This window comes from Acomys russatus, chromosome 20 (assembly GCF_903995435.1).
Source record: "Acomys russatus chromosome 20, mAcoRus1.1, whole genome shotgun sequence".
Classification (NCBI taxonomy): domain Eukaryota; kingdom Metazoa; phylum Chordata; class Mammalia; order Rodentia; family Muridae; genus Acomys; species Acomys russatus.
In genome coordinates, this window is record NC_067156.1 from 30,479,365 (window position 1) to 30,502,922 (window position 23,558).

Below are 23,558 nucleotides of genomic sequence, written 5' to 3' on the forward strand. Positions count from 1 at the left end.
TTAATTCCAGCACATGGGAGGCAGAGGCAGGCAGATCACTGTAAGTTCGAGGCCAGCCTGGTCTACAAAGCGAGTCCAGAACAGCCAAGGCTACAGAGAAACCCTGTCTTGAAAAACCAAAAAAAGAAAAAAGTATATCAATGAATAATAGAGTGGTATTAAAATAATTATGTTTATACAATTAACTTACCTACCTCTTATTTGAAATATGCTTTGGATAGGGCACCAACTACTCTTTTTTAGGCTTAATAATCGATTTATTTGCTGGTTACAGAAATACTAGAAATTTATGAGAAACAAAACTCAACAATATTTGAATGAATTTTTTGTGTATGCAAAAATTGGTGATAAGAATATGTATTGTTATTGAGGATTACATTAAGTGATTAATATACAGGGTAAACATGACTGAGTGGATTGAGAAGTAAATATCAGTGTTTAAATTTGAGTGTTTGTATGTTGTGACAGTAGTACTATTTTCTTTTACTCCTAAAAGTAATGTCTGACATAACTCAAAGAGAAGTATATATGAATTGATGTAATTATATTTTTTTGAAGAACACATTAAGTTGAACAGCTCTTTATTTATAGTAATTAGACAATAGTTTAAGCACGCTCTGATTTTCTGAGTTTGTTTTTTTTGTGTTTTTTCTTCCAGATACATACGAACCAGATGGTTATAATCCTGAAGCTCCTAGTATCACTAGTTCTGGCAGATCACAGTACAGACAGTTCTTTTCAAGAGCACAGACACAGCGTCCTAACCTGATTGGCCTCACATCTGGAGATATGGATGCAAATCCAAGAGGTGAGAATGCCCTATTCTGATGATAGACACGATGATGTAGTGTAACATAGTTAAGACCTTTGTTTGTCTGTCTGTCTCTTGAAGTAATCACACTGCTTATACTTTTGAAGGATAGTATGTAATCATCTCAAAAGTCTGTTAGTAACCTTCTAAATTTTATTTTAATGGCACAGTTAGAATATCTTTCTTTTTAGACACAGAAAATAGTAATATTTTCATTGCCTTTTTTTTTTTTTTTTGGTAGGACTTCAAACCATTTTAGCTGTGTGCTGTGTAAACAGCTGGGTACAAAGTGAAGTGACTGGTCCCTTTCCCTCAAAGGGCTAATCAAAGGTGTATTCTTTATTTTGAGAGCTGTAGCTTCAAACCGATAATGGTTCAAGCCAAAATACTAAAGTAAATTATCATTTTATCAATTTACTCCTTAAGATTACAGCTATATACCTGGGTCCCATGGCAATTTGTTATCTGTGTGGAGGCAGGAGGATTATCTACATAGCAGGTACAAACCCAGCCTGAGCCACATGAGACCCTGTTTAAAAACAAAAACAAACAAATAAACAAACAAAATTTACATATTAGTACCTCTTTCAAAGTTTTTAAGACATAAACCGCCAAAATAAATAAATAAATAAAGCCATGACAGTTGTGGCTTTAAACACCATTAAACATGCTTTTAATCCCAATACTCAGGAGGCAAAGACAGGTCTCTGTGAGTTTGAGGCCAGCCTAGTTCACATAGTAAGTTACAGGCCAACCAGGGCTATGTAGTCAGATCCTATCTCCAAGCTGCTTCCCCCCCACAAAAAAAATCAAGCCAAGATTAAATACCAGCATATACCTTTAATATGAGTTCATTTCCTTCCTTGCTAATATATTAGAGTAAGATACGGACCTATATAAGCATAGAGCTGGGCATGCTGTCTCACTATAACCTCAGCCAGTGCTCAGGAGACTGAGGCAGAGATTGCTCACATACCAGGCCAGCCTAGCCTACAGAGACTGGATCTCAAAAAAAAAAGGAAAACAAAACAAAACAAAAAAAAACCAACAGCCCGCCTCCCCCATCTCAGAAGCATGAGCAGTGGGGGCTGGCTCCTGTCACACTTACCTGATCCTCCAAGGCCTGTTCCTTTGGCACTTCCTGCACAGCTGAACAGTGTCCTGAAGAACTTCACCATCCTCCAGGTGGTGACAAACAGGCACACTCAGGAACTGCTGCTGTGCACTGCCTATGTCTTTGAAGTCTCCACCAGCTAATGTGGAGCCCAGCACCCCATCATCTACTACCTGTTCAGGAACTGATGGCACCCATTGTAGTGTTTTTGTTTTTGTTTTTTCTTCCTTTCTTTAGAACACCTCCTTCCCAGGAGGGACTCCTTGGCTCTCCATGGGGTCTCTTTGGGGGCCATAATTTAAAAAAAAAAAAAAAAAGGAGGGAAACAATGCAGTAGTATTGCATATAAGAAAATGATTAGCGTGGGAGGCAGAAGCAGGTAGATCTCTGAGTGCAAGGCCAGCCTGCTTTATATAGAGTGAGTTCCGGGACAAAGAAACAGTATCTTGAAAAACAAAACAAAAACAAAAACAAAAAATCTTTACCTGGTGAACATTTTGTTGGACCATGACTGGAAGCAGATAATAATTCTAGTTGTACTGTTTGATTCCTTGTTGAAGACAGTAATTGTTGTATATTTCTATTGTAAAAGTAAGCACATTTATGGTGCATCTATGAAGTAAATACCTTACTCTTCTGACAACTTTCTCAAATAACTTTCTTGCATTCATTGATGATCTGTGCTTGAGATAATTGTCATATTGGATTGCCTTTGAGGTTTTAAGCTTGCATTTTTTTAGAATGTAAAGAATAGAGGCATTTGTGTTTATTCTTGCTGATAATGCATTTCTAAGAACGAAGATGTAAGCTAGACACAATTATGCATGCTTTTAATTCTAGCCCTTGGAAAACGGAGGCAAGAAGTCAGTTGTGATCTGTTTTTCACAAAAGTAGAAAATGGTAGTAGGTGAATTCTGTACACAGGACTTTTTAAGCTTTATATTAAATATTCCAATCATTTGATGTTTCCTTAAAATTGAGTAATGGGAATTTTTGTTTTCAACAGCTGCTAATATTGTCATCCAGACTGAACCACCAGTTCCTGTTTCTATTAATAGCAACATCACCAGAGTAGTCCTGGAACCAGAGAGCCGAAAGAGAACCATTAGTGGTTTGGAAGGGCCACTTACGAAGAAACCTTGGCTGGGAAAGTAAGATGGTTTTGTTTATTAGAAATATGTAATCAATGCTTGTAATGTTTCATTTGTGTTAATAAAGTTGTTAAAAATATCATTAACCTTGCTAGGTGTGGCACATGCCTTTAATCTCAGGACTCTGTGAGTTTGAGGACAGCTTGTTCTACCAATCTAGGACAGCCAGGATTGTTAAAGAGAAACTCTGTTTAGAAAAACAAACAAAATCATCAAATAATGATTTTCAAAGTATGTTCCTCAGAGTTAGGGTTCCACGAGAGATCTTTAGAATATCCTAGAAATTAAAAAGCTAACATGGTATTTCATGATATGATATTTGTATACTGTACCTATTCCTCACCCAATATTAAACATCATTGAGATATCAGAAGTGACTAGAAGGAAAACATTGGCATCTTTGCAGAAATTGAAAAACACATGCTTAGAAATGTTGCACTTTCTTTGCTTTAAAGGTAAACTGGAACGTGTGTGGCTCATGCTTTAGTATCACTTGGACTGCTTCTCTTTGAAATTCTTCATTCTTTTATTCTTCTTTATTGTATTGCAGTAGGGTTATGTTAAGTTCTGTAGTTTTTGGAGAGTCCTTAAACTTTACCTTCCTTGCTGATAGCATCTCTTGGATAGCCATAAGATGAAAGAATTAACCAAGATTCATCAATGCTTGTTTCAGACAGGGGAACAACAATCAAAGTAAACCAGGCTTCTTGAGGAAGAATCAGTATACAAACACCAAATTAGAAGTGAAAAAAATCCCCCAGGAACTGAACAACATTACCAAACTCAATGAACACTTCAGCAAATTTGGAACCATAGTTAATATCCAGGTAATTTAGTTCTATCAGTGACAGAATGCATGTGTGCATTCCTAGCAGTCCATCTTGATTAGAGGCAGTGGTAATTCTGACTTTGCATCTGTGTATCGTTGTATCCATGTATCATGGAATTATTTAGTTGAATTTGCTCTTGAGAATTCATTTGATTCTTTTCTGTAATCCCTTCCTAAAGACACTGGGCTAGTTCTGTTATTTTTGTTGTTGTAGTAGTAGTAGTTGTCCATATGTCTTTGTCTGTACAAATGACTTTTTCCTGTCTGTATTAATGCCATTATCTAAGAAGTTCAGATTTTTGGCATCTTGTTTAAGATCAAATCAGTTGTAGTGCTAACATAATCTTTTGATGTCTACTTGTTAGAAATTTGAATTTATGAATTTGAGGTTATAAGTGAGGATTTAATTGAGTGTACTTACATGTTTGTTTAAAGTTTCTAAAATTCATGTCCTTTTCTCTTAAAAGTTTTCTATCATTATTATTCTTTATGGCATTTGAGAAAGAACTTGGGTGGCTTAGGTAAAACAGTTTTCTCAGGCACCCATATTGAATACCATAAGCTGAATAAATAAACACTAGAAATTTGTTCTATTGTTGGAAAGACAGTTTGCCAATTAAGAGCACGATCTGACCTTAGTTTGGTTCCCAGCATCCACATTGCTCACAACTTCCTGTAACTCCAGCTCCAAGGGGATCCAATGCTATTTATACTAAGCTACTTCAGAGGGATGACGTCTTAGCTTGTAGACACCTGGGTTTTCACTGTCTTCATATGGCAGAGGGGGTGAGAGATGGGGGTAGGAGAGGTAGAGACCCTTTTCTCTTCTCCTAAGACCACCTTAACTTTAAAAGGCCACAAATTTAGTACCCTGTGTAACCTGAATTTTTCCCTAATCCTATTCTCCATTAAGAGCTAGAATTTCACCATATGAATTTGGAGGCACATAATTTAGTTTACAGTACTAGACCACCCATATTTAACTGCTAAGTTTAAGTTGTTCCTATTATTTTCTTTAAAGGTTGCTTTTAAGGGTGATCCAGAAGCAGCACTCATCCAATACCTTACCAATGAGGAGGCCAGGAAAGCCATTTCTAGCACAGAAGCAGTTTTGAACAATCGGTTCATTCGAGTCCTGTGGCATAGAGAGAACAATGAGCAACCAGCACTCCAGTCCCCAGCACAGCTTCTCCTGCAACAGCAACACAGCTTGAGTCACCTTTCACAGCAGCACCATAGCCTACCACAGCATCTTCATCAACAGCAGGTGATGGTAACCCAGTCTTCTCCCTCATCAGTCCATGGAGGTATCCAAAAGGTAATCATGTTCACTAACTAAAACTCCAGTCTCATTCCCCAGCTAGTATTTTCCAATCCACAGTCTTGGCACCTTCCACATTAGAGTTTTTCGTGGTATGACATAGAAACCAGCATGGCATCATCTGCTCTCTTGAAACCTGATTATTATAGAAGTATAGATTCTTAGACCTCACCAACTTTATTTTAATTAACTAAACAATTATTTGGTGTGGGCATAGGCCCAACCTTGACATTGTATGTCTTTTTTGTTGTTGTTGTTGTTTTGAGGTAGGGTTTCTCTGTGTAGCCTTGGCTGTCCTGGACTCACTTTGTAGACCAGGCTGGCCTCAAACTCACCAAGGTCACCTGCCTCTGTCTCCCTAGTGCTGGGATTAAAGGTGTGTGCCACCACACCTGATGACATTGTGTGTCTTTGTGATCCTCTCCACTTTAGTTACTGAGGCAGGGACTCAGTGAATCCCAAGCTTGCCAGTTTTGTTAGTGTGGCTGGTCATCCATCCCTAAGGATCCTCTGTTTTTTTCCTCCTTAGTACTGGGATTATAGGTGTCTTCCCTACCTGTGTGGCTTTTATGTGACTGTGGGGTTCTAAACTCTGGTTCTCAAACTTAGCTTTTCCCAGGCCCTCATCTTTTGAATCAATTCTTGTGAAAAAGGACCAGGAATCTGGTTCAAAAAGCTTTGCAGTGCTCTGCAGCTGCGAGAACTATTGTACAACAGGATGGTTTATCAAGGTCTAACCTGATTAGCTTCATCTGTAGGACAGAGTCAGTCTCTAGATAATGAGCTTCTTAAATCTGAGTGTTTGAGAAGAGTCTGTAGCTGGGCGTGGTGGCACACGCCTTTAATTCCAGCACACGGGAAAAACAAACAAACAAACAAACAAACAAGTACCTGTAGCAAGGCACATACACTAAATTCTGAAACTTGAGCTACTTTGTTTTATAGTAGAGTTAGTCACCTTCATTTTTCACCCATTTGTCCTACCATTTTCCATGAAGACAATTTTACTTCTTTAAAAAAGGAATTAAGATTCTGTTTTATATTTTTGAGAGGAGCTCCTAGTTTGTAGCTTAGGTTGGTCTTGATATGATCGTCCACCCTTGCCTCAGAAGCTGCATTAGTATGTCTAGCCATGAGTAAGGATTATAATCCTTGTATTTATTTTGTCCTTGGTGGTTAGAACAATAAATAGTGCCTGATATATATATATATATATTCTTAGATATTTGAATGAAGAAGTAAATGAAGGAAAGAGCTAACTACTGTACATTAGAGCTGTTCAGATGTTGGCAGTAATTTCCATCTAGATTGAACAATGTTTAAGGTAAATGTGTTCTAATGAAAAAATAAAAACAAGCAAGCAGTGCTCTGAGGCAGAAGTCTGTTGAGTTTGAGGTCAGCCTGTGCTACATAGCAAGTTCCTATCTCAAAACACTGAAAAATATGTGCATGTATGCATTCCCAGTTCTATTAAGCATTGCTGCTCATTAGCATCTAAACCATACATTTTTATTTGTGTTCTGTTTCATATTTGGACCCAAAATGTGAATGCTTGTCCTAGATGTTGGATGAATGGTGAAAGAATGTAGCCAAAGATTGCCTTTTCATTTCACTGCTATTTATACTAAAAAACAACAATAATAACAACAACAACAACAAAAAACAAACTGTCTTCAGTGGTGCGGTGGTGGCACATCTTTAATCCCAGCACACGGGAGGCAGAGGCAGGCGGATCGCTGTGATTTCGAGGCCAGCCTGGTCTACAAAGTAAGTCCAGGACAGCCAAGGCTACACAGAGAAGCCCTGCCTCGGAAAACAAACAAACAAACAAACAAACAAACAAACAAACAAAACTATCTTTGAAACATTGTATACTGGAGAGAAGATTTTAAAAAGTTATTAGCAGTAGTGTGTGTGTATTACTGTGAAACATATTTTTAGAGCTAAGGATTGAACCAAGGATTTGTATATACTTAGCACATGCTATACTACTGAGCTCCTCCCATCTCTTACGACATGTTAGACATCCAAAACAATATGGATAATAGAATCATCTGTATATTCATAATGCCTAGAAAAAAAATACAGTTTTACAGGTAATGAAGCCCCTCCTCTTTTCAACTTTAACCTCTATCTTAAATTTATATACTCTTGGTTGTGTCTATAAACTTAGATCACAAAGATGTTTCTTTTATATTTGCAGATGATGGGCAAACCACAGACCTCTGGTGCCTACGTTCTTAACAAAGTTCCTGTTAAACACCGTCTTGGACATGCAAGTACTAACCAGAGTGACACCCCTCACTTGCTGAACCAATCTGGTGGTTCTGGGGAGGATTGCCCGGTATGCATCCTGTGACTTCCATGTATATTTAGAGTCACTCACTCAGTGGCACAAAAACTCATTACAATTAAGATTTGTAGTCTCTTGGGAGGCAGAGGCAGGAAGATCTCTGTGAGTGCGAGGCCAGCCTGGTCTACAAAGAGAGTTCCAAGACAGCCAGGGATATTACATAGAGAAACCCTGTCTCGGGCAGGGGTGGGGTGAGGGGGGGAGATTTATAGTCTCTTTCTCAACAGGATAAACATGACATTTGACCTAAATGTACTTCCCTAATTTCCATAGCTCAGTCAGGAGTTTGTTACTTAATTTCCTTTTATTAGAGCTATCTAAGAATTAGTGAATTTTAGCTTGTAGTGGTATAGTAATGGGTAGATGTCCTTAGTTAGGCCATTTCTTTTTTGCCTCCTCATTTTCTGAGGCATGGTCTGATAGAAGGCTCACCCAGGCTGGCTTCTGCTCAGGATCCTGCTGCTTCAGCCTCCCCAGTGCTCTTATTAAAGACTGATACCATCACATCCAAGTCTTGCTTTTCCTCTTAGGTGTGATTAAGAACCTGGTGAAGGCTAGGGGATGCTTCCTAGCACCACACCTGCAGCTAACAATTGCCTGTCACTTAAACTCCCAGGGATCTGATACCCCTTTCTGGCCTCTGTGGGCACCGCATGCTCATGCACAGACATACATGTAGTCACATCAAATTAAAAACAAAGTCTTAGAAAACAGTGAATGTAAAAAAAAAAACAAAACAAAACAGTGAATGTAATTCTGTCATAAAACCAAGTATTGGATGTCTTTGTTTTGCTTTTAGGAATATATCCATGCAATATGTGTAGTGATTATTACAAAGAGGTAGAGGAAGTCTGAAAAAGAAAATTGATAAGGTGGCAGTCCAGAAGTACTATAAGGTGTCTATGACTAACACAGTTTAATGGTGGTACATGATTTACCAGGCCAGTGAAAGAGAACAGAAAATCTAAAATAGACTTCATTGCAAAAGAAATTTATTGACTAAATAATATCAGATCAAGAATGATAATTTTTTTTTAGCTGGGCGGTGGTGGTATACGCCTTTGATCCCAGCACTCGGGAGGTTAGAGGCAGGTGGATCGCTATAAGTTTGAGGCCAGCCTGTTCTACAAAGTTAGTCCACGACAGCCAAGGCTACACAGAGAAACCTTGTCTTGAAAAACCAAAACCAAAAAAAAGAAAAAAGATAATTTTTTTGATATTAGTATAAGTGGATAGCCATATAGAAAAGATGGTTTTAAAAAATTACATCATAATGGGGGCTGGAGAGATGGCTCAGAGGTCAAGAGCACTTGCTGCTTTCCCAGAGGTCTTGAGTTCAATGCCCAGCAACCACATGGTGGCTCACAACCATCTATAATGTGATCTAATGCCATCTTCTGGCCTGCAGGCATACATGCATTCAGAGCACTATATATAATAAATAAAAATAAAATAAAATATTACATCATAAACTAGAATAAATGAGCTTGAGACTTAAATGCTGATGGAAATGCTAAATAATTCGGCTCCCATGAAATGAGATTTGGAGTGTTTGGTACTATAACAAAATTATATGCACATATATAAAGTTTTTCTAAGAGTCTGCGCCAGAGATACACTGTCCAAAATGTGAAGTGTTTATGTGTAAGCTACTAATTATAAGCTCTTTGTAATTATGAAAGTCTCCAAATGCCTACCAGTGGGGGACTGGTTTCCTAAATGTAGTACATCTATATAGTAAAATGTACTTACCTTCAAAAAGGAATGAAGAATACTTTTTATATGTATCATGAAGTGGCATTTAGGTTATAATAAACTAAACAAAATGAGAAAAACTTACCCAGCATGTGCCAGGTCCTGGGGTTCCATCCCCAGCATCAACCCACCCTTCGTAAGAACAGGAAGGAAATTATCAGCTATGCTTTCTTGTATGAAAGGGGGAAAAAAGATTAGATCGGTGCAGTGGCGCACACCTTTAGTCTCAGCGCTCAGGAGGCAGAAGCAAGTGGATCCCTCTGAATTGAAAGACAGCCTGGTCTACAGAATGAGTTCCAGGACAGCCAGGGTTACAGAGAGAAAACCCAGTCTGAACCACTGCCCCCCAAACAAAAACAAAAAACAACCCTTTCTGTCTCTAGTAGAAACAGTTATTCTTAAAAAAATTTTTTTTAGCTGTTTGGGTTTTTGTTTTGTTTCGTTTTGTTTTGTTTTTTGAGACAGAATTTTTCTATATAGTCTTGGCTGTCCTGGAATCAATTTGTAGACCAGGCTGGCCTCAAACTCATGCCTTCCCCTGCCTCCCTGAGCACTGAGATTAAAGGTATGTGCCACCACGCCTTTCTTGATTTTAAACATTTTTAACATTTAATTTAATCAATACTTGTTTGTTTGTTTTTAAAGGTATTTTCTACTCCAAGCCATCCTAAAACAATTTATAGCTCCTCAAACTTAAAGGCACCTTCGAAGCTTTGTTCAGGGCCTAAATCTCATGATGTACAAGAAGTTCTGAAGAAGAAACAGGTAACAATTTCCATTATTCTTCCTGCTAGTTCTGTTAAGCTAGCGTATGCTAACCTGTAAATTCACGTTGCTGTAGGGCTATACAATAAGCTGTGTGTTCTCCTCCATTTAATACACTTAAAATGATGAACAAACTGCAAACATGCTCCACAGTTGCTACATTAAACTCATTGATAGGTTGGTTTTGGTTGAGTGTTAAGCAGGGACCTTAAGCACATAATCATTAGAACTATACCCATTAATAGTTTCTATATGCTGTGGTTCTTTTGGGGTGGGTGGGGTTCTAGACGGGGTTTCTCTGTGTAGCCCAGGCTGTCCTGGGATTCTCTTTGTAGACCAGGTTGAGTTCTGGGATTAAAGGCATGGGCTACCACAGCCGGCTAATCTTTTTTTATTCTTTCCAATCAAGGAAGAAAACCAGACAGTTTTCTTTTCTTGGGGCTGGTGGGACGATGCTAGGGATGGAACCCCAGGGTGGGCCTGGCACTTGCTGGATAAGCTTCAGCCACTGAGCCACATCCCAAGATCAAAGTATTTTCTTTTCCAATTCCTTTTTTAAAGTAAGGTAACATTTCATATAAGTATAACACATTTGTGGACCATTGTAAGACTCAGCTTTGAGTAACATTGCATTTTAGATATAAGCTGTTTACATAGGGAATTTCAGTAAAAACACATGTTCATATATACTGTCTCCATAAAGAGATTTAATTCCCAGGAGGGTAGAAACAAAATTTTCCAATCAAAAATCTTTGATCATTCCTAATTTATAACTGTATCTCATATTTTAAGACTTTCCGGTTCAGGAATAAGGCTTTGGCCTGTTATACTGGAAAGTGAAAACAGTTTGCCTTTTTTTTTTTTTTTTAAAGATTTATTTAATTATTATTTATACATATTCTGCCTGCATGTGAGTCAGCAGGCCAGAAGAGGGCACCGGATCTCATTGTAGATGGTTGTGAGCCACCATGTAGTTGCTGGGAATTGAACTCAGGGCCTTTGGAAGAACAGACAGTGATCTTAACCTCTGAGCCATCTCTCCAGCCCCCAATTTGCTTTTCTTTAAAGATGCAAAGTATAGCTATAAATTACACAGTTATACTGTAATCATTGGGAAAATATATTCAAAGGTGTCATTTCTGATTTTCAAATTTTGAGGTTTTTGTTTGTTTTTTTAGACAGATTCTCCTTGTGTAGCCCAGGCTGACCTCAAATCCATGATCTTTCTGCTTCACTGTTTTTTGAGACAGGGTTTCTCTATGTAGCCTTGACTATCCTGGACTCACTTTGTAGACTGGGCTGGCCTCGAACTCCGAGCTTCTGCCTCCCAAGTGCTGGGATTAAAGGCATGCACTGCCACCACCCGGCTGCTTCAATCTTTTGAGTCCTGAGCTCATACACATGTTCTAGCCATAGTCCATACCCCAGCTGCCACTTTCATCTGTTTTTGAGTCCATTTTAGAAGGAAGAATTGAGTTGGGAATGTATCATTAGCAGGCTTTAAAAAAAAATCCATTACCGGCCTCTTTGTTTCTATTATCCAGGAAGCAATGAAGTTACAGCAAGACATGAGGAAAAAGAGGCAAGAAATGTTGGAAAAGCAGATAGAATGCCAGAAGGTACTCAGGGAATTCTTTGCATGCTATAATGTCATATAGAATTGGTTTATAATAGTAAAGCTTCAATTTACTACATATAGACTTAGGGTTTTTTTATTTATCTATTTATTTATTTATTTTGGCTTTTCTGATTATTTTGTAGATGCTGATCTCTAAACTAGAAAAAAACAAAAACATGAAGCCAGAAGAAAGAGCAAATATAATGAAGACCTTGAAAGAACTGGGTGAGAAGATCTCACAATTGAAAGATGAATTAAAAACATCTTCTGCAGTCTCCACGCCATCCAAAGTAAAGACAAAAACAGAGGTATCCAATTGCATTTCTCCCCTTGCAGCCTTACAGAGCACCTGCAATGTGCTTGGTCCTTTGAGAGGACAGTGCAGCCAATAGGCAGCTCCCGGCACCAGTTGGTAAAACTATTGATAGATGAATGGGGAGATCAGCAAGCAGTCAGAGAACAGTGTGCTTCACTGATGTGATGTACGCTTTGAGAAAAGTTTTAGTCCTATATGGATAGATGTGCTGCTGGGGTAGAGGCCAGGACTGCGTGCATCGTAAACAGTGGCTATACCAGTGAGTGTACACAGCCCCAACCGTCTGTCAGTTTTTCCTTTTATATTTTTAAGGGCCTAAAACTTTATTTAGTTTTCAAGGAAGATGTGGTTGTTTTTTCGTCTGGAGGAGGTATCTTTGCTTATATGTGTGCTTTGTTTAAAACAGTCTCACTCTAAAGTCTAGCTGAGTATGATCACTACAGACACTGCTACTGTAATCTGGGATAAAAATGTGACATGCTAATTAAAAGAACAATCAGAACTTCTGGATCCAGTTATCCCGAATTTTATGTTTCTACATTTTCTTACCCTAGGAGAGCACTTGTTTTTCACGAAGTTTCATTGTATCATATCTCTGTATTGGGGTTTTTTAGGTTACTTGCAGCCTTTGAAGGAATGGGAGTAAGCTTATTACATACACACTTATATACAAATAATATACAGTATGTTTGAAGTTATACTTTTGTTAACTTAAGAATAAATTGTTGGGCTGCTGAGATGGTTAGGTGGGTATGCTGCAAAGCCTGAGGCTCTAAGTTTGATACATAAGACCCCCATGGTGGAGGGAGAGGACTGACTCCCACAGGTTGTACTCTGACCTCCACATATGCACAGCGTCACATACACACACTAACTAAATATGTGGGTTTGTTTGTTTGAAAGGCAAAATCTTTCGCCAGCATTTCTCTTGAAAGCTGAATGTAGAGAAACACTAGAGGTTTTAGTACTGGGAAGCAAGATAAGGAGAACTGCTCAGCTAGTTCCATCTGTGCAGTGAGCTCCAGGCCAGTGTGTAAAAGCCAGGCAGAGTGACACATATTTTTGTAAAGGGAAAAAGAGGGCTTGGGCTGGAAAGATGGCTCAGTGGTTAAGAGCACTTGCTGCTCTTGAGAAAGACTCAAGTTTTGATCTCAGCAACATGGCTCAGAACCATCTGTGATTCCAGTTACAAGGGATCCTATACCCTCTCCTGACCTCATTGAGCATCAAGCACATACAAAAACACACAAAATATAACTAAATCTTTAAAAATACAATTCAGATATATTACTGATATTTTCTCTAGTTCTAGAAAGTGTATATGGAGTCTGTCCTTCCTTTCTTCCTTCTTTCCTTTCTTTGTTAATTTCTTAATTTCTGAAAGGAGGTCTTTGGATGTTACTCAGGTTGGCTGCAAAACTTATAGGCTTTAGTGATCCTTTCATCTCTGTAGGCATGTGTCACCATACCCAGCCATATGTGCCTTTTGCAAATTAAAGGGGGCTAGAGAAATGACTTAATAGTTATAAATGAATACCTTTTTAGAGCACCCACCCAAGTTCTGTTCCCAGCACATCAGGTGGCTTCTAACTACCTCTTCCAGGGGAATCCAACACCATCTTTTGGCCTCTTTGAGCACTGTACACACCCCCACACAGATAGGCACACATTTGCACAATGGATAAGAAAGAGCATGTGAGGGGGAAAAGTCTTCATACCTACTTAAAGACTGATAGTTTGTCTCATTAAAAAAAAAAGAGTAGCAGTAAGAGTGCCAGTCTGAAAGTAGTTTTTACTGTTCTTTGTACTATTTTGTATTTTATTTAATTAATTAATTTGTTTTTAAGACAGTTTAACTTTGCAGCTTGGGATGGCTCTAATTTGAGACAGGCCTGCTTTAACCTCTGATGCCTAGGATTATAAGTGTGAGCCACACTACTACTCCTTTGTAAAGCCTACATAGTTTCTGTTTCGTTAGTTGTGTTTCATTGATGATCTTGTACTATGTGGAAAGTATCTTGGTTAACTTTTACCTTTCCCATGGAGTCACATGTGCTGACTGTGTTTACAGTGTGCACATGAAGGTTAATTTCCTTGAAGCATTTTTCACAGGAGAAGCAAGTCATTGTGCAACTATATAATGCTCTGAATAAGATCTTAGTAGTTACCTGACGTCTTCCTTTTTCCTTCTCTTTTCTTTCCCAGGCCCAGAAGGAGTTGCTGGACACGGAACTGGACCTCCACAAGAGACTCTCTTCAGGAGAAGACACAACAGAATTACGCAAAAAGCTCAGTCAGTTACAAGTTGAGGTGAGATTTAACTTGCACGTCTCAAAAAGATTTTCTCTTTATTTACTTATGAAGCTTAATTTAACAATGCATTGCCTTCTACTTCTGTTTTTATTTAGGCTGCAAGATTAGGTATTTTACCTGTGGGGCGAGGAAAGACCATGTCCTCTCAAGGCCGAGGAAGAGGCCGAGGTCGAGGAAGAGGGAGGGGTTCACTGAATCACATGGTAGTGGACCACCGCCCCAAAGCACTCACAGTTGGAGGATTCATTGAGGAGGAAAAGGATGAATTGCTTCAGCATTTCTCAGTAAGGTTTTAATGTAACTCATACTAACTCTAAAAACAATGCACTCAGCACTTTGTTTGCTACAATCTATAAATATCAAATGATTTCTAGGTTAGAAATGTTAGTTGTCAAAACACAGACCATACCAAGTTCTTACTAATATACTTTTGAAGGTCAGGAAGTAGGTCTTGCTCTAACATTTCATAACCTACGTAAACACATTTGTAGTGGCGCAGTGTTACAAAGCCATATTTGATCTTAGGATTATTTAAGAGTTTACTAGGTATTTCTAGGCAAAAAAGTTAAAGCAATCTGGAATGGAGGCAAAAGTCAAATTATTAAGACAGGAAGCTTGTTTGTTCTGTATACAGTGTCGACGCAGATGTAAATAGAGATTGGCTACAGACAAATAAACATGCACGGTATGTTCTCTCTTCAGCCATTCACTCGTTCATTTGGTACATAGTTTTGAATTACAGTTTCATAAGTAGGTTCATACAATGTAAAATGACTACAAGTATGAAAAACGTGTGAAATTGTATTCAGTAAAGTCTTTTAAAACTTTATACAGGGGCTGGCTGGTGGTGGTTCATGCATTTAATCCCAGCACTTGGGAGGCAGAGGGAGGAGGATCTCTGTGAGTTTGAGACCAGCCTGGTCTACAGAGTTTGAGTCCAGGACAGGCAAGGGTACACAAAGAGAAACCCTATCTTGAAAACCAAAAAAACTCAGAAACTTTAGACAGGGTCTCAACTACTTCAGGTTGGCCTCAAACTCCCTTGTAAACAAGGGCAGCCCTGTGTTTCTGGTCCTCCTGCTTCCATTTCCTGAATGCTTGGATGACAGGCATTTGCTGAGTTAGCTGATGCTGGGGATTAAGTAAGGGATTTGTGCACCCTAGGCAAGCACTGTACAGGTTGAGCCTCCCTAGACTCTAGTGAAAGTCTTTTCTTCTGATTCAAAACTAAATCTTAAAACTACCTCGTGTGATTACACTGCTGACAAATACCAGAGCCCTCATAGCCAGGTTTCCCCAGTCCTAGGCAACAATTTAGAAATTACATTATTTGTTTATTTATTTGGGGGCAGGGGTGCATGTACCATGGTATGCATGTGGGGATTAGAGAACACCGTTGGCGCGTTGGTTCTCTTCTATCTTATGGGTCCCGGGGATCAAATGCAAGCACTTTTATCAGCTGAGCCATTTCACTGTCACCACCACCCCCTACCTCACCCCCAACCTCTTACTTAAGGGAAATATTTCCAACACTTATTTTATATTAAAGGTGGTGAGGCAAATCATGACGAGCAAGCTTCACTCATATTAAAGTTATATGAATGGGGCTGGGGAGACACTCAGTGGGTTTAAAACAAGAAGAACTGAGTTTAGATCTCAATAGCCATTTGGAAGGTAGGCCAGTAGCATAGCCCAGTGCTGGAGTGATAGAGACAGTGCTGAGGCTTGCTGGCCAGTTGCTGACCTCAGGGTTCAATGAGAGCACCTGTCTCAAAAAAAGTAAGAAAGACACCAGTGTTAGCCTCAGTCCTCCACAAGCAAAATACACATCTGAACTCATACAGATACACAAAGACTAAACATGTAATATGTAATACACAGTCCAGGTTATCTACAACAGAGGAACATACATCTTAATAGTATGTGTCAAATATTGGCAGGCTTTGGGGCTAGAGAGATAGCTCAGCAATTAAGAGCATTTCCTGTTTTGGGGGGGGAGGGGTGGTGGTGAGATGGGGGTTGAGACAGTCTCTCTATGTAGCACTGGTTCTCCTAGAACTTCACTATGTAGAGCAGTCCAGCCTTAAACTTACAGAAGTCCACCTGCCTCTGCTTCGTGAGTCCAGAGATTAAAGGCATGTTCTTCTTTTTTGTTTTTTGCAATAGGATTTCTTTGTATAAGAATATGTATAAATACATACATATTCCTAAAAAGTCTTTGTTAAAAGTTAATAGGCTTGTTCTGTAAAGAGCCAGGTTGTAAAATGTAGGATTTTTGTGGCCTACAGATGGTCTATGTCATGTTTTCTTCTTTCTTTCCGCCGTCTGTACTTTCCTTTCCTCTCCTACTCCCCTCTCCTCTCCTTCCTTTCCCTCCCTTTTGTTCATTTGCTTTTCTTGTTTATTTTCCCACTTTCTTGTCTTGTAGCCTTTGCAGTTTGTTGAGATAGTCCTATGTGGTCCATGCTAGCCTCTCAAGGCCACTGGTAGATCTCCTGATCATCCTGCCTCCTAGTCCTAGGCTTATGGTTATATACCACCACACTGGCTTTGTTTGGTTTTTGAGACTGGTTTCACTTTGTAGCTCAGGCTAGCCTACCTACAGCTTATAATGTATAGCTTAGGCTTGTTTCAAACTCATGAAATCCCTGACTTAGCCTCCTGAACGCTGAAATCTCTCTTTTTTTTTCCTTTTAAAACCATTTTAATAAAGCACAAACTATTTTCAGTTCACAGACCATCAGAAGCAGGGTGCTGAGTGAGGCACAGTGGTATGTCCTATTGTCCTGGTACTTAGGAGCTGAGAAAAAAGGATCACTTGAGTCTAGAATGTGAGGTCTAGAAAACAGACAGAGTCCTATCTCCTAAGAAACAAAATCAGGATTCTGTGTATGTGTGTTTTGAGAACTGTAGTTTGCAAAGCTTTGGCATGTGTTATTTTATCTTTAGAAGCTATATGCTAAGTTTAAACCATTTATCCATAACTATGAGATATTGTAATATGTGAGTAAAACTTTATACATATTAAGGATCAAAATCAATGAATTTAGAAGAAAAAGCTTTTTAAAAAGAGAATATACTTTTCCTTTCTTTCTTTCTTTCTTTCTTTCTTTCTTTCTTTCTTTCTTTTTTTTCCGAGACAGGGTTTCTCTATTTAGCCTTGGCTGTCCTAGACTCGCTTTGTAGACCAGGCTGGCCTGGAATTCACGGCGATCCTTCTGCCTCTGCCTCCCGGAGAATATACTTTTATGCCACAGTAATCTGCAGATAGTAAAGATCTATTTTTGTTGGTGTTACCGTTTAAAAACTTTATTTATGTGTGTACTTGTATGTATGTTTATATACATAAATGTACATGTATGCCCAGCAGGACCAGAACCTGGAGCTATAGCTACAAGTGGTTGTGAGGGGCTGGGAACTGAACATGGGTCCTGTGGAAGAGCAGCAAATGTTCTTTCTCTGTCACTGTCCAATTTACTTTTTGAGGCAGAGTCTCTTATTGACATGGACCTTGCTGCTACCCTTTGACTGATAGGCCAGCATTCCCAGGATCTGCCTGACGCTGTCGTCCCCCCTCCCTCTTTCCTCCCTGGCACTGGGTTCCAAATGCTCTCTGTGCCACCCAGCTTTTATGTAGCTGCTAGGATGTGAATCAGGTCATGATGCTTGGCGACACAGCGAATACTTTTAACCACTGAGCCATCTTCTCAGCCTCCTATTTCTCTTCCTCTTACCTTCTCCTTTCTTAAAAAATGTGTGTTTATTTATTTTGTGTATGTGATGTATGTGTGCACACATGTTGCTGTGCATGTGTGGCAGCCAGAGGAAGGCATGCAGTTTGGTTCTCCTTTGACCATGCAGGACTGAACTCAGACTCAGATCTCATACCTGCTGAATCATCTCACACACCCTGTTTTCTTTCCATTTAAGAAGCTTTAGGGAGATTTTAGGATTACTTGAACACCCAAGCACATAGTATGTTTCTCTACTTTCCTACTATGTTAACTGGTAGCCATTTTTCCCTCTTGCTACTAGAATATCTGCAGAAACCACAAACACCACAGCTTCCAACAGGAATACTCAAAGGCAAAAAGGAGAGTGTGTTTCTTATGCTATGGTCTTCCCAACAAACTTCCTTACCTCCCCAACCCTCACTCATGCCCAGGCATGTGTTTTCATGTCTTAGCCATAAGTATCTCTCACACATTTCCCAGTCAACCCTTTCTAAGAGAAACAGTTACTGTGAGTACCTTAAACTACTCCTGGATTGTCTGCTGAGCTGAAAATGAGGTTCTGTTAAAAAGGAGAAAAGTTCTAGTTGTTGGTTATGGTATCTTTCATGCTGTTCACTGAAAAAAACTTAAAAGTCTGAAAATACAGAAGGAAGTAAACAACACCCACCTCAGATACACTGTAGAATCTTACATGTGGTGGTAGTGATGGAGGTGCTGCTTAAACCATGACACTAGTGTACATGGATGTCAGCAGACACTCTGTGGGAGTTGGTTCTTTATAATGTGCGTTTAAAGATCAAACACCAGCTTGTGGGATGAGTGCTTTAACTCTCTGAGCCATCTTGTTGGCCCACTTTAGACTATTTGTTATGAATTTAACTTTGTTTTCATAAAAGTTTATGGTGTTTGACCTGGAGAGATGGCTCAGCAGTTAAGAGCACTGACTGCTCTTCCAGAGGACCCAGGTTCGATTCCCAGCACCCACATGGCAGCTCACAACTGTCTGTAGCTCCCAGATCTGACACAGACACACATGCAGGAAAAACACCTATTCACATAAAATGAAAATAAATAATTAAAAGAAAAGTTTATGATGTTCATCATTTAAGGTCTAAAAGTATAGTTTAGTGATACAGTGTTTGTCTAGCATGCACAAGACTCTAGGTTGGTTCCTTTCTCTAAATAAAGAAATAAGCAAATAAAATGTCTTCTCATTAATATTTGCTGAGAAGTGTTTAGAAAGTAGTACTGAGGAAAAGACTGAGGAGTTAGAGGTGTAACTCTGTGGTGGACCCTGCACAGTGTATCCAAGACCTTTGGTTCAATCCACGGTGCTGCTGGCGAGAAGAAGAAAAGAAAGAAACAGAAGTTTTACCATGGTTGGGACTGTGACTTTTTCTTTTCTTTTAAAGACTGGGTCTCATTCTGTGGTCCAGACCCGCCTAGAACTCACAATGTAGCCAGGGTGACCTTGAAATAATCTTCTGTCTCAGCCTTCTGGGTGCTGGGATTGTAGATGTGAGACACCAAACCCAGCTCTAATTAACATTTATTAAATGTACTGATGAGCTAGGGAGTTGTGAGGATTTGAGAAAATGAGTGAACATGGTGGCACACATTTGTAATGCTAGTACTTGGGCAGCTGAGGCATGAGGGTTGAGAGTTCAGAGTCAACCTAGGCTCTGTCAAGGCCCCAGTCTGGGTAAGAAGGTTATGGGGAGGAAGTAGGAAGAGCTTGATAAGCTATAACTGAGAGATGCAGTGCAATGATTGAGATGATTCATCTCAGAAGCTACATGTTTTAAGGTTTGATATGCCAGTCATTGAATGAAGAAGGCATTTGTTACCCTCATCTTGCTGTGCACAGTAGTGTGATCTGTAAAACATACGGACCAAACAGACATGCCTTCACTGACAGGCCCACTTAACAGTGTTCTCCCAGATCATTGCGCTCTTTACTAGTGCACTGTTACCAGTTTATACTTATGTTTTCTTCTAACATACACTTTAGGCTACAAACCAAGCATCAAAATTCAAAGACCGTCGGCTACAGATATCATGGCACAAGCCCAAGGTACCGTCTATATCTACTGAGACTGAGGAGGAAGACGTCAAAGAAGAGGTAAATTCAACCATTAAAATAAGACATGAGTTACAGTACTTCATATCTGTTTCTTTATATCAAGTACTGTACATTTAAAAATAGGTGCTCACTTTTCTTTCATTCAGTTAGTAAAAGCCAGTCTGGAATAATCAGCCTCTGAAAATACGAGAGAGAATTTTGCTTTTTGTTTTTGTATTCTAATCAGTTTATTAAGAGAATATTTAGCTCACGATGTAATTATTTCTGACTCTATAATCTTACTTTTAAAAGAATCAACTTTTTCTATTTGATGAGTATACTTACTCTTTATTATATAGATGAGTTTATATAACAAAAGCAGAGATGTTCCCAAGATAGGAAGAAAGTAAGTCTTGGTGCAATGATGGTATTTGTGGATATATCTTCTTTGTGTCAAATTTCAGATTTTTATATAAGATGTGGGACATTGGTATTATGGGGGAAGTTACCATATCTACTCCTCACAAAGCAATGATAGATAGTCCAGGGAAAATTGGGGAAATTTGCTGATTTTCCTCACTTTTGTTAATGGAATGAAGTCAATTGTAATTACTTTTTATAACTGATAGTGTACGTACATATATGTGCATGTTCACACACAGGCACACATGCTGACTAACTCCTTCTAAACATCCACTTGATACTTTGTTTTGTTCCTTTGCTTCTGGAGATAGGGTTTCACCCTGTGGCTCAGGCTGCTGTCAGATGCACAAAACTCGTGCCTCAGCCTTCCAAGTGCCTGTACTGAGATGGCTGACTTCCATGAAGCAGTTTATTTTCTTGGTGATAGAGGAATGGAAACCTATTAATATTTTCAATATAAACAGAGGATAAGTAGTAATATCCATTTGTAAGAAGATGTGTTCTGGGATATGGGGAGGAGAAACGGGTTAAAAGGTACAAAATCACGATCAGGCAGGAAACATAGGCTCTAGTCCTGATGGACAGGTAGCCACACCATAGTGACAGCTGGTGGTCTTGTGTTGTGTAAGAATGTTGAATGTTCCCAATAAAAAGAAGCAGACATCTTTGTTGGATCTGAATTGATTGATCAATACAGTGTGTAAGTTGGCAGGGTACCATACTGTTCTCCATATTAAAAGATTGCAGTTGTTGGTTGGTGGTAATTTTGTTTCTTTGTTTGTTTTATCTTGAAAATAAACTACTTGTATAATTTTGTAAATTTGACCAGGCCTTTTATGCTAATGTGTTTATCATGTGGCTGTTTCACTGTGCATTTGTGCACAGCTAACTGGATGTATCTTCTTATCTTTAGGAAACAGAAACCTCAGATTTGTTTTTGCATGATGATGATGATGAAGATGAAGATGAATATGAGTCTCGTTCATGGCGAAGATGAAATTTGATGGGAGTTGTGTAATTTTTAGAAATATTGTTTAGAAGAACAACTTTTTAGAATTATTTAAAGAAGTCAATGAGCCAAAAATATTTTTTTTAATTTTTCTCTTCAACACAGTAGGTTTAAGGACAGCAAGTTGCTATTCAAACATGTCTCATAATTGTCTGTGATATCAGATCACCAAAGGCCATGACTTGATGCAGTTGTGAAGATCTGCAGCACTGACTGGATTCTCTAGAACCTTACCTTCCACACCATCTGTGTCTGCTCTTGGTGCTGGATTACAATGTAAAGACAGGGTGTTCAGAAATTTTATTTTGGATTATAAATCTGCTGATAAAATTTCATTAAATGTCAAAATTGCCTGGAATCTCTTAACTCTTACCTATTATGGATGGGTCGCCAGATAGTAGGAGATATTTGTAATTTAAATGCCTTTTCCTTTCAAGGATGGTCTTGGAAGAAAAATTAATTATTATTATTATTTTTTTTTACCATGGAAGAACCCACTTTATAGTCAGTCTTTTTCAGAGTTTATGTGCAGCAGAACTTAGCAAAAGCACCATCTCTGTTCACAGATCTGCAGAGCACGGTAGCTGGTTCTGTGCACTCCTCCTCTCCTCACACACACTCTAGGGCTCCTGCCACTCGTCTTTCTTTGTTTCGATATGTGGTGAGCATTGCTTCAGTTGATCTTTTTAAAATAACCTTCATCTTGCCTTTGCCCGGTCACGCATTCCTCGATACCTTTCTCATCCCTTTTGATAAATAAGCCTGACTTTTTGAAATAAGTGATTCAGTTGGGCAAGCAACAATCAGTTATCAATAACCTATATAAATAAGTGATGTTTTGATGAAAATAAAGGCAGAATTTTAGGGGACAGAGTTACTGGCTTCCCTCCCATTTTAGAGCTTCAGAATAGTCATAGTCACACAAAAGGGTTAAAGGTATCTGAAGTTCTTCTCCTTAACTGTAACCAGGATGGTGAGGTACTGAGGTGGGGATTAGGAGTCTGCATATGCTAGTAATAAATGAGATTCTAACTTGACATTGATCAGATGACCTTATATTTTCATAATTTTATAGATTTTGCTGTCCATGAACACACGCACTCTTTAGTAGGCAGTTTCCTTTACCGTGTGCATTTTTACTGTACACTGTACAGAGTATCTGTTAAGTAAAATATATGTGTAAATTTATGTCCTTGTGTTCTGAATGTTAGTTGGAAAAGCAGAGGAGCAGCACTGCACTGTACCGAGCCCTGGGGAAATGAACTGATCACTGTGTATAGGATGTCACTTTTTCATGAGATGTACATCTGTGTCTTTATAATATGTGTGCTGTGAGAGTTTGAAACTTCCTGTTGGCTTCAGAAGGTTCTTGGTGATCACTAAATGTGTCAGGGTTTTGTTCCCTGAGGTAAAGGCTGTTTCTTAAAATAGAAACAGTTCACTTAGAAACCCAAAACCATCAGGACTCTAGATTTACATAGTGACAAGGAGTTAGATCCCACCTTCTGATCATCTTTTTCCTCTTCATGTTGTCCTGGAATGACGTGTCAAACACCAGGATCCTTTTTAAGTTCATGTACTTTTCCCTTTGTAGTGGGACTTCCTCTCTAGGTTACTGTCACGTGTCTAAGGACACCGGGGCTAAAACAGGCCCGTGAAGAAGGATCACATTAGAGCAGGGAACCTACAGTAAGCATCTTGCTCCTCACTTCTCCATCATCTCTAATGAAATTTTCTTGATGTCTGTGGCTCAGTCAGTATATATTTGGAAAGATTCATTGTGGTGAATATTTTGAGTCCTGACCATTTAAACGTGATAGAGGGAACAAAGGATTTATATATTTTTTGTACAAAGTTTTTTCTTAAACTGTATAATTTTGTAAATAATTTGTTTGGGTTTTTTTTTTTTTCTTTTGTGTACTAAAACTACCAGCGTATAGATTTCAATAAGAATTGTTGTATTTTTGTATTTGGAAACTGAAAA

General features: G+C 38.8%; 1 protein-coding gene across 2 annotated transcripts in view; it reads left to right on the forward strand.

The window, feature by feature from the left end:
* The window catches only part of Rbm27 (RNA binding motif protein 27), a 64,528-nt gene extending 42,533 nt beyond the window's left edge, over positions 1 to 21,995 (forward strand). For both annotated transcript variants that reach the window (XM_051163906.1, XM_051163907.1), the window contains 12 exons: positions 659 to 808; positions 2,932 to 3,076; positions 3,750 to 3,903; positions 4,927 to 5,223; positions 7,430 to 7,570; positions 9,980 to 10,099; positions 11,644 to 11,718; positions 11,861 to 12,025; positions 14,239 to 14,343; positions 14,442 to 14,630; positions 20,092 to 20,202; positions 21,479 to 21,995. In XM_051163906.1, the coding sequence (XP_051019863.1) occupies positions 659 to 808; positions 2,932 to 3,076; positions 3,750 to 3,903; positions 4,927 to 5,223; positions 7,430 to 7,570; positions 9,980 to 10,099; positions 11,644 to 11,718; positions 11,861 to 12,025; positions 14,239 to 14,343; positions 14,442 to 14,630; positions 20,092 to 20,202; positions 21,479 to 21,562 (1,736 nt within the window). In that variant the 3' untranslated portion in view covers positions 21,563 to 21,995. The remainder of the gene's footprint in view (positions 1 to 658; positions 809 to 2,931; positions 3,077 to 3,749; positions 3,904 to 4,926; positions 5,224 to 7,429; positions 7,571 to 9,979; positions 10,100 to 11,643; positions 11,719 to 11,860; positions 12,026 to 14,238; positions 14,344 to 14,441; positions 14,631 to 20,091; positions 20,203 to 21,478) is intronic.
* The last annotated feature ends 1,563 nt before the right edge of the window (positions 21,996 to 23,558 follow it).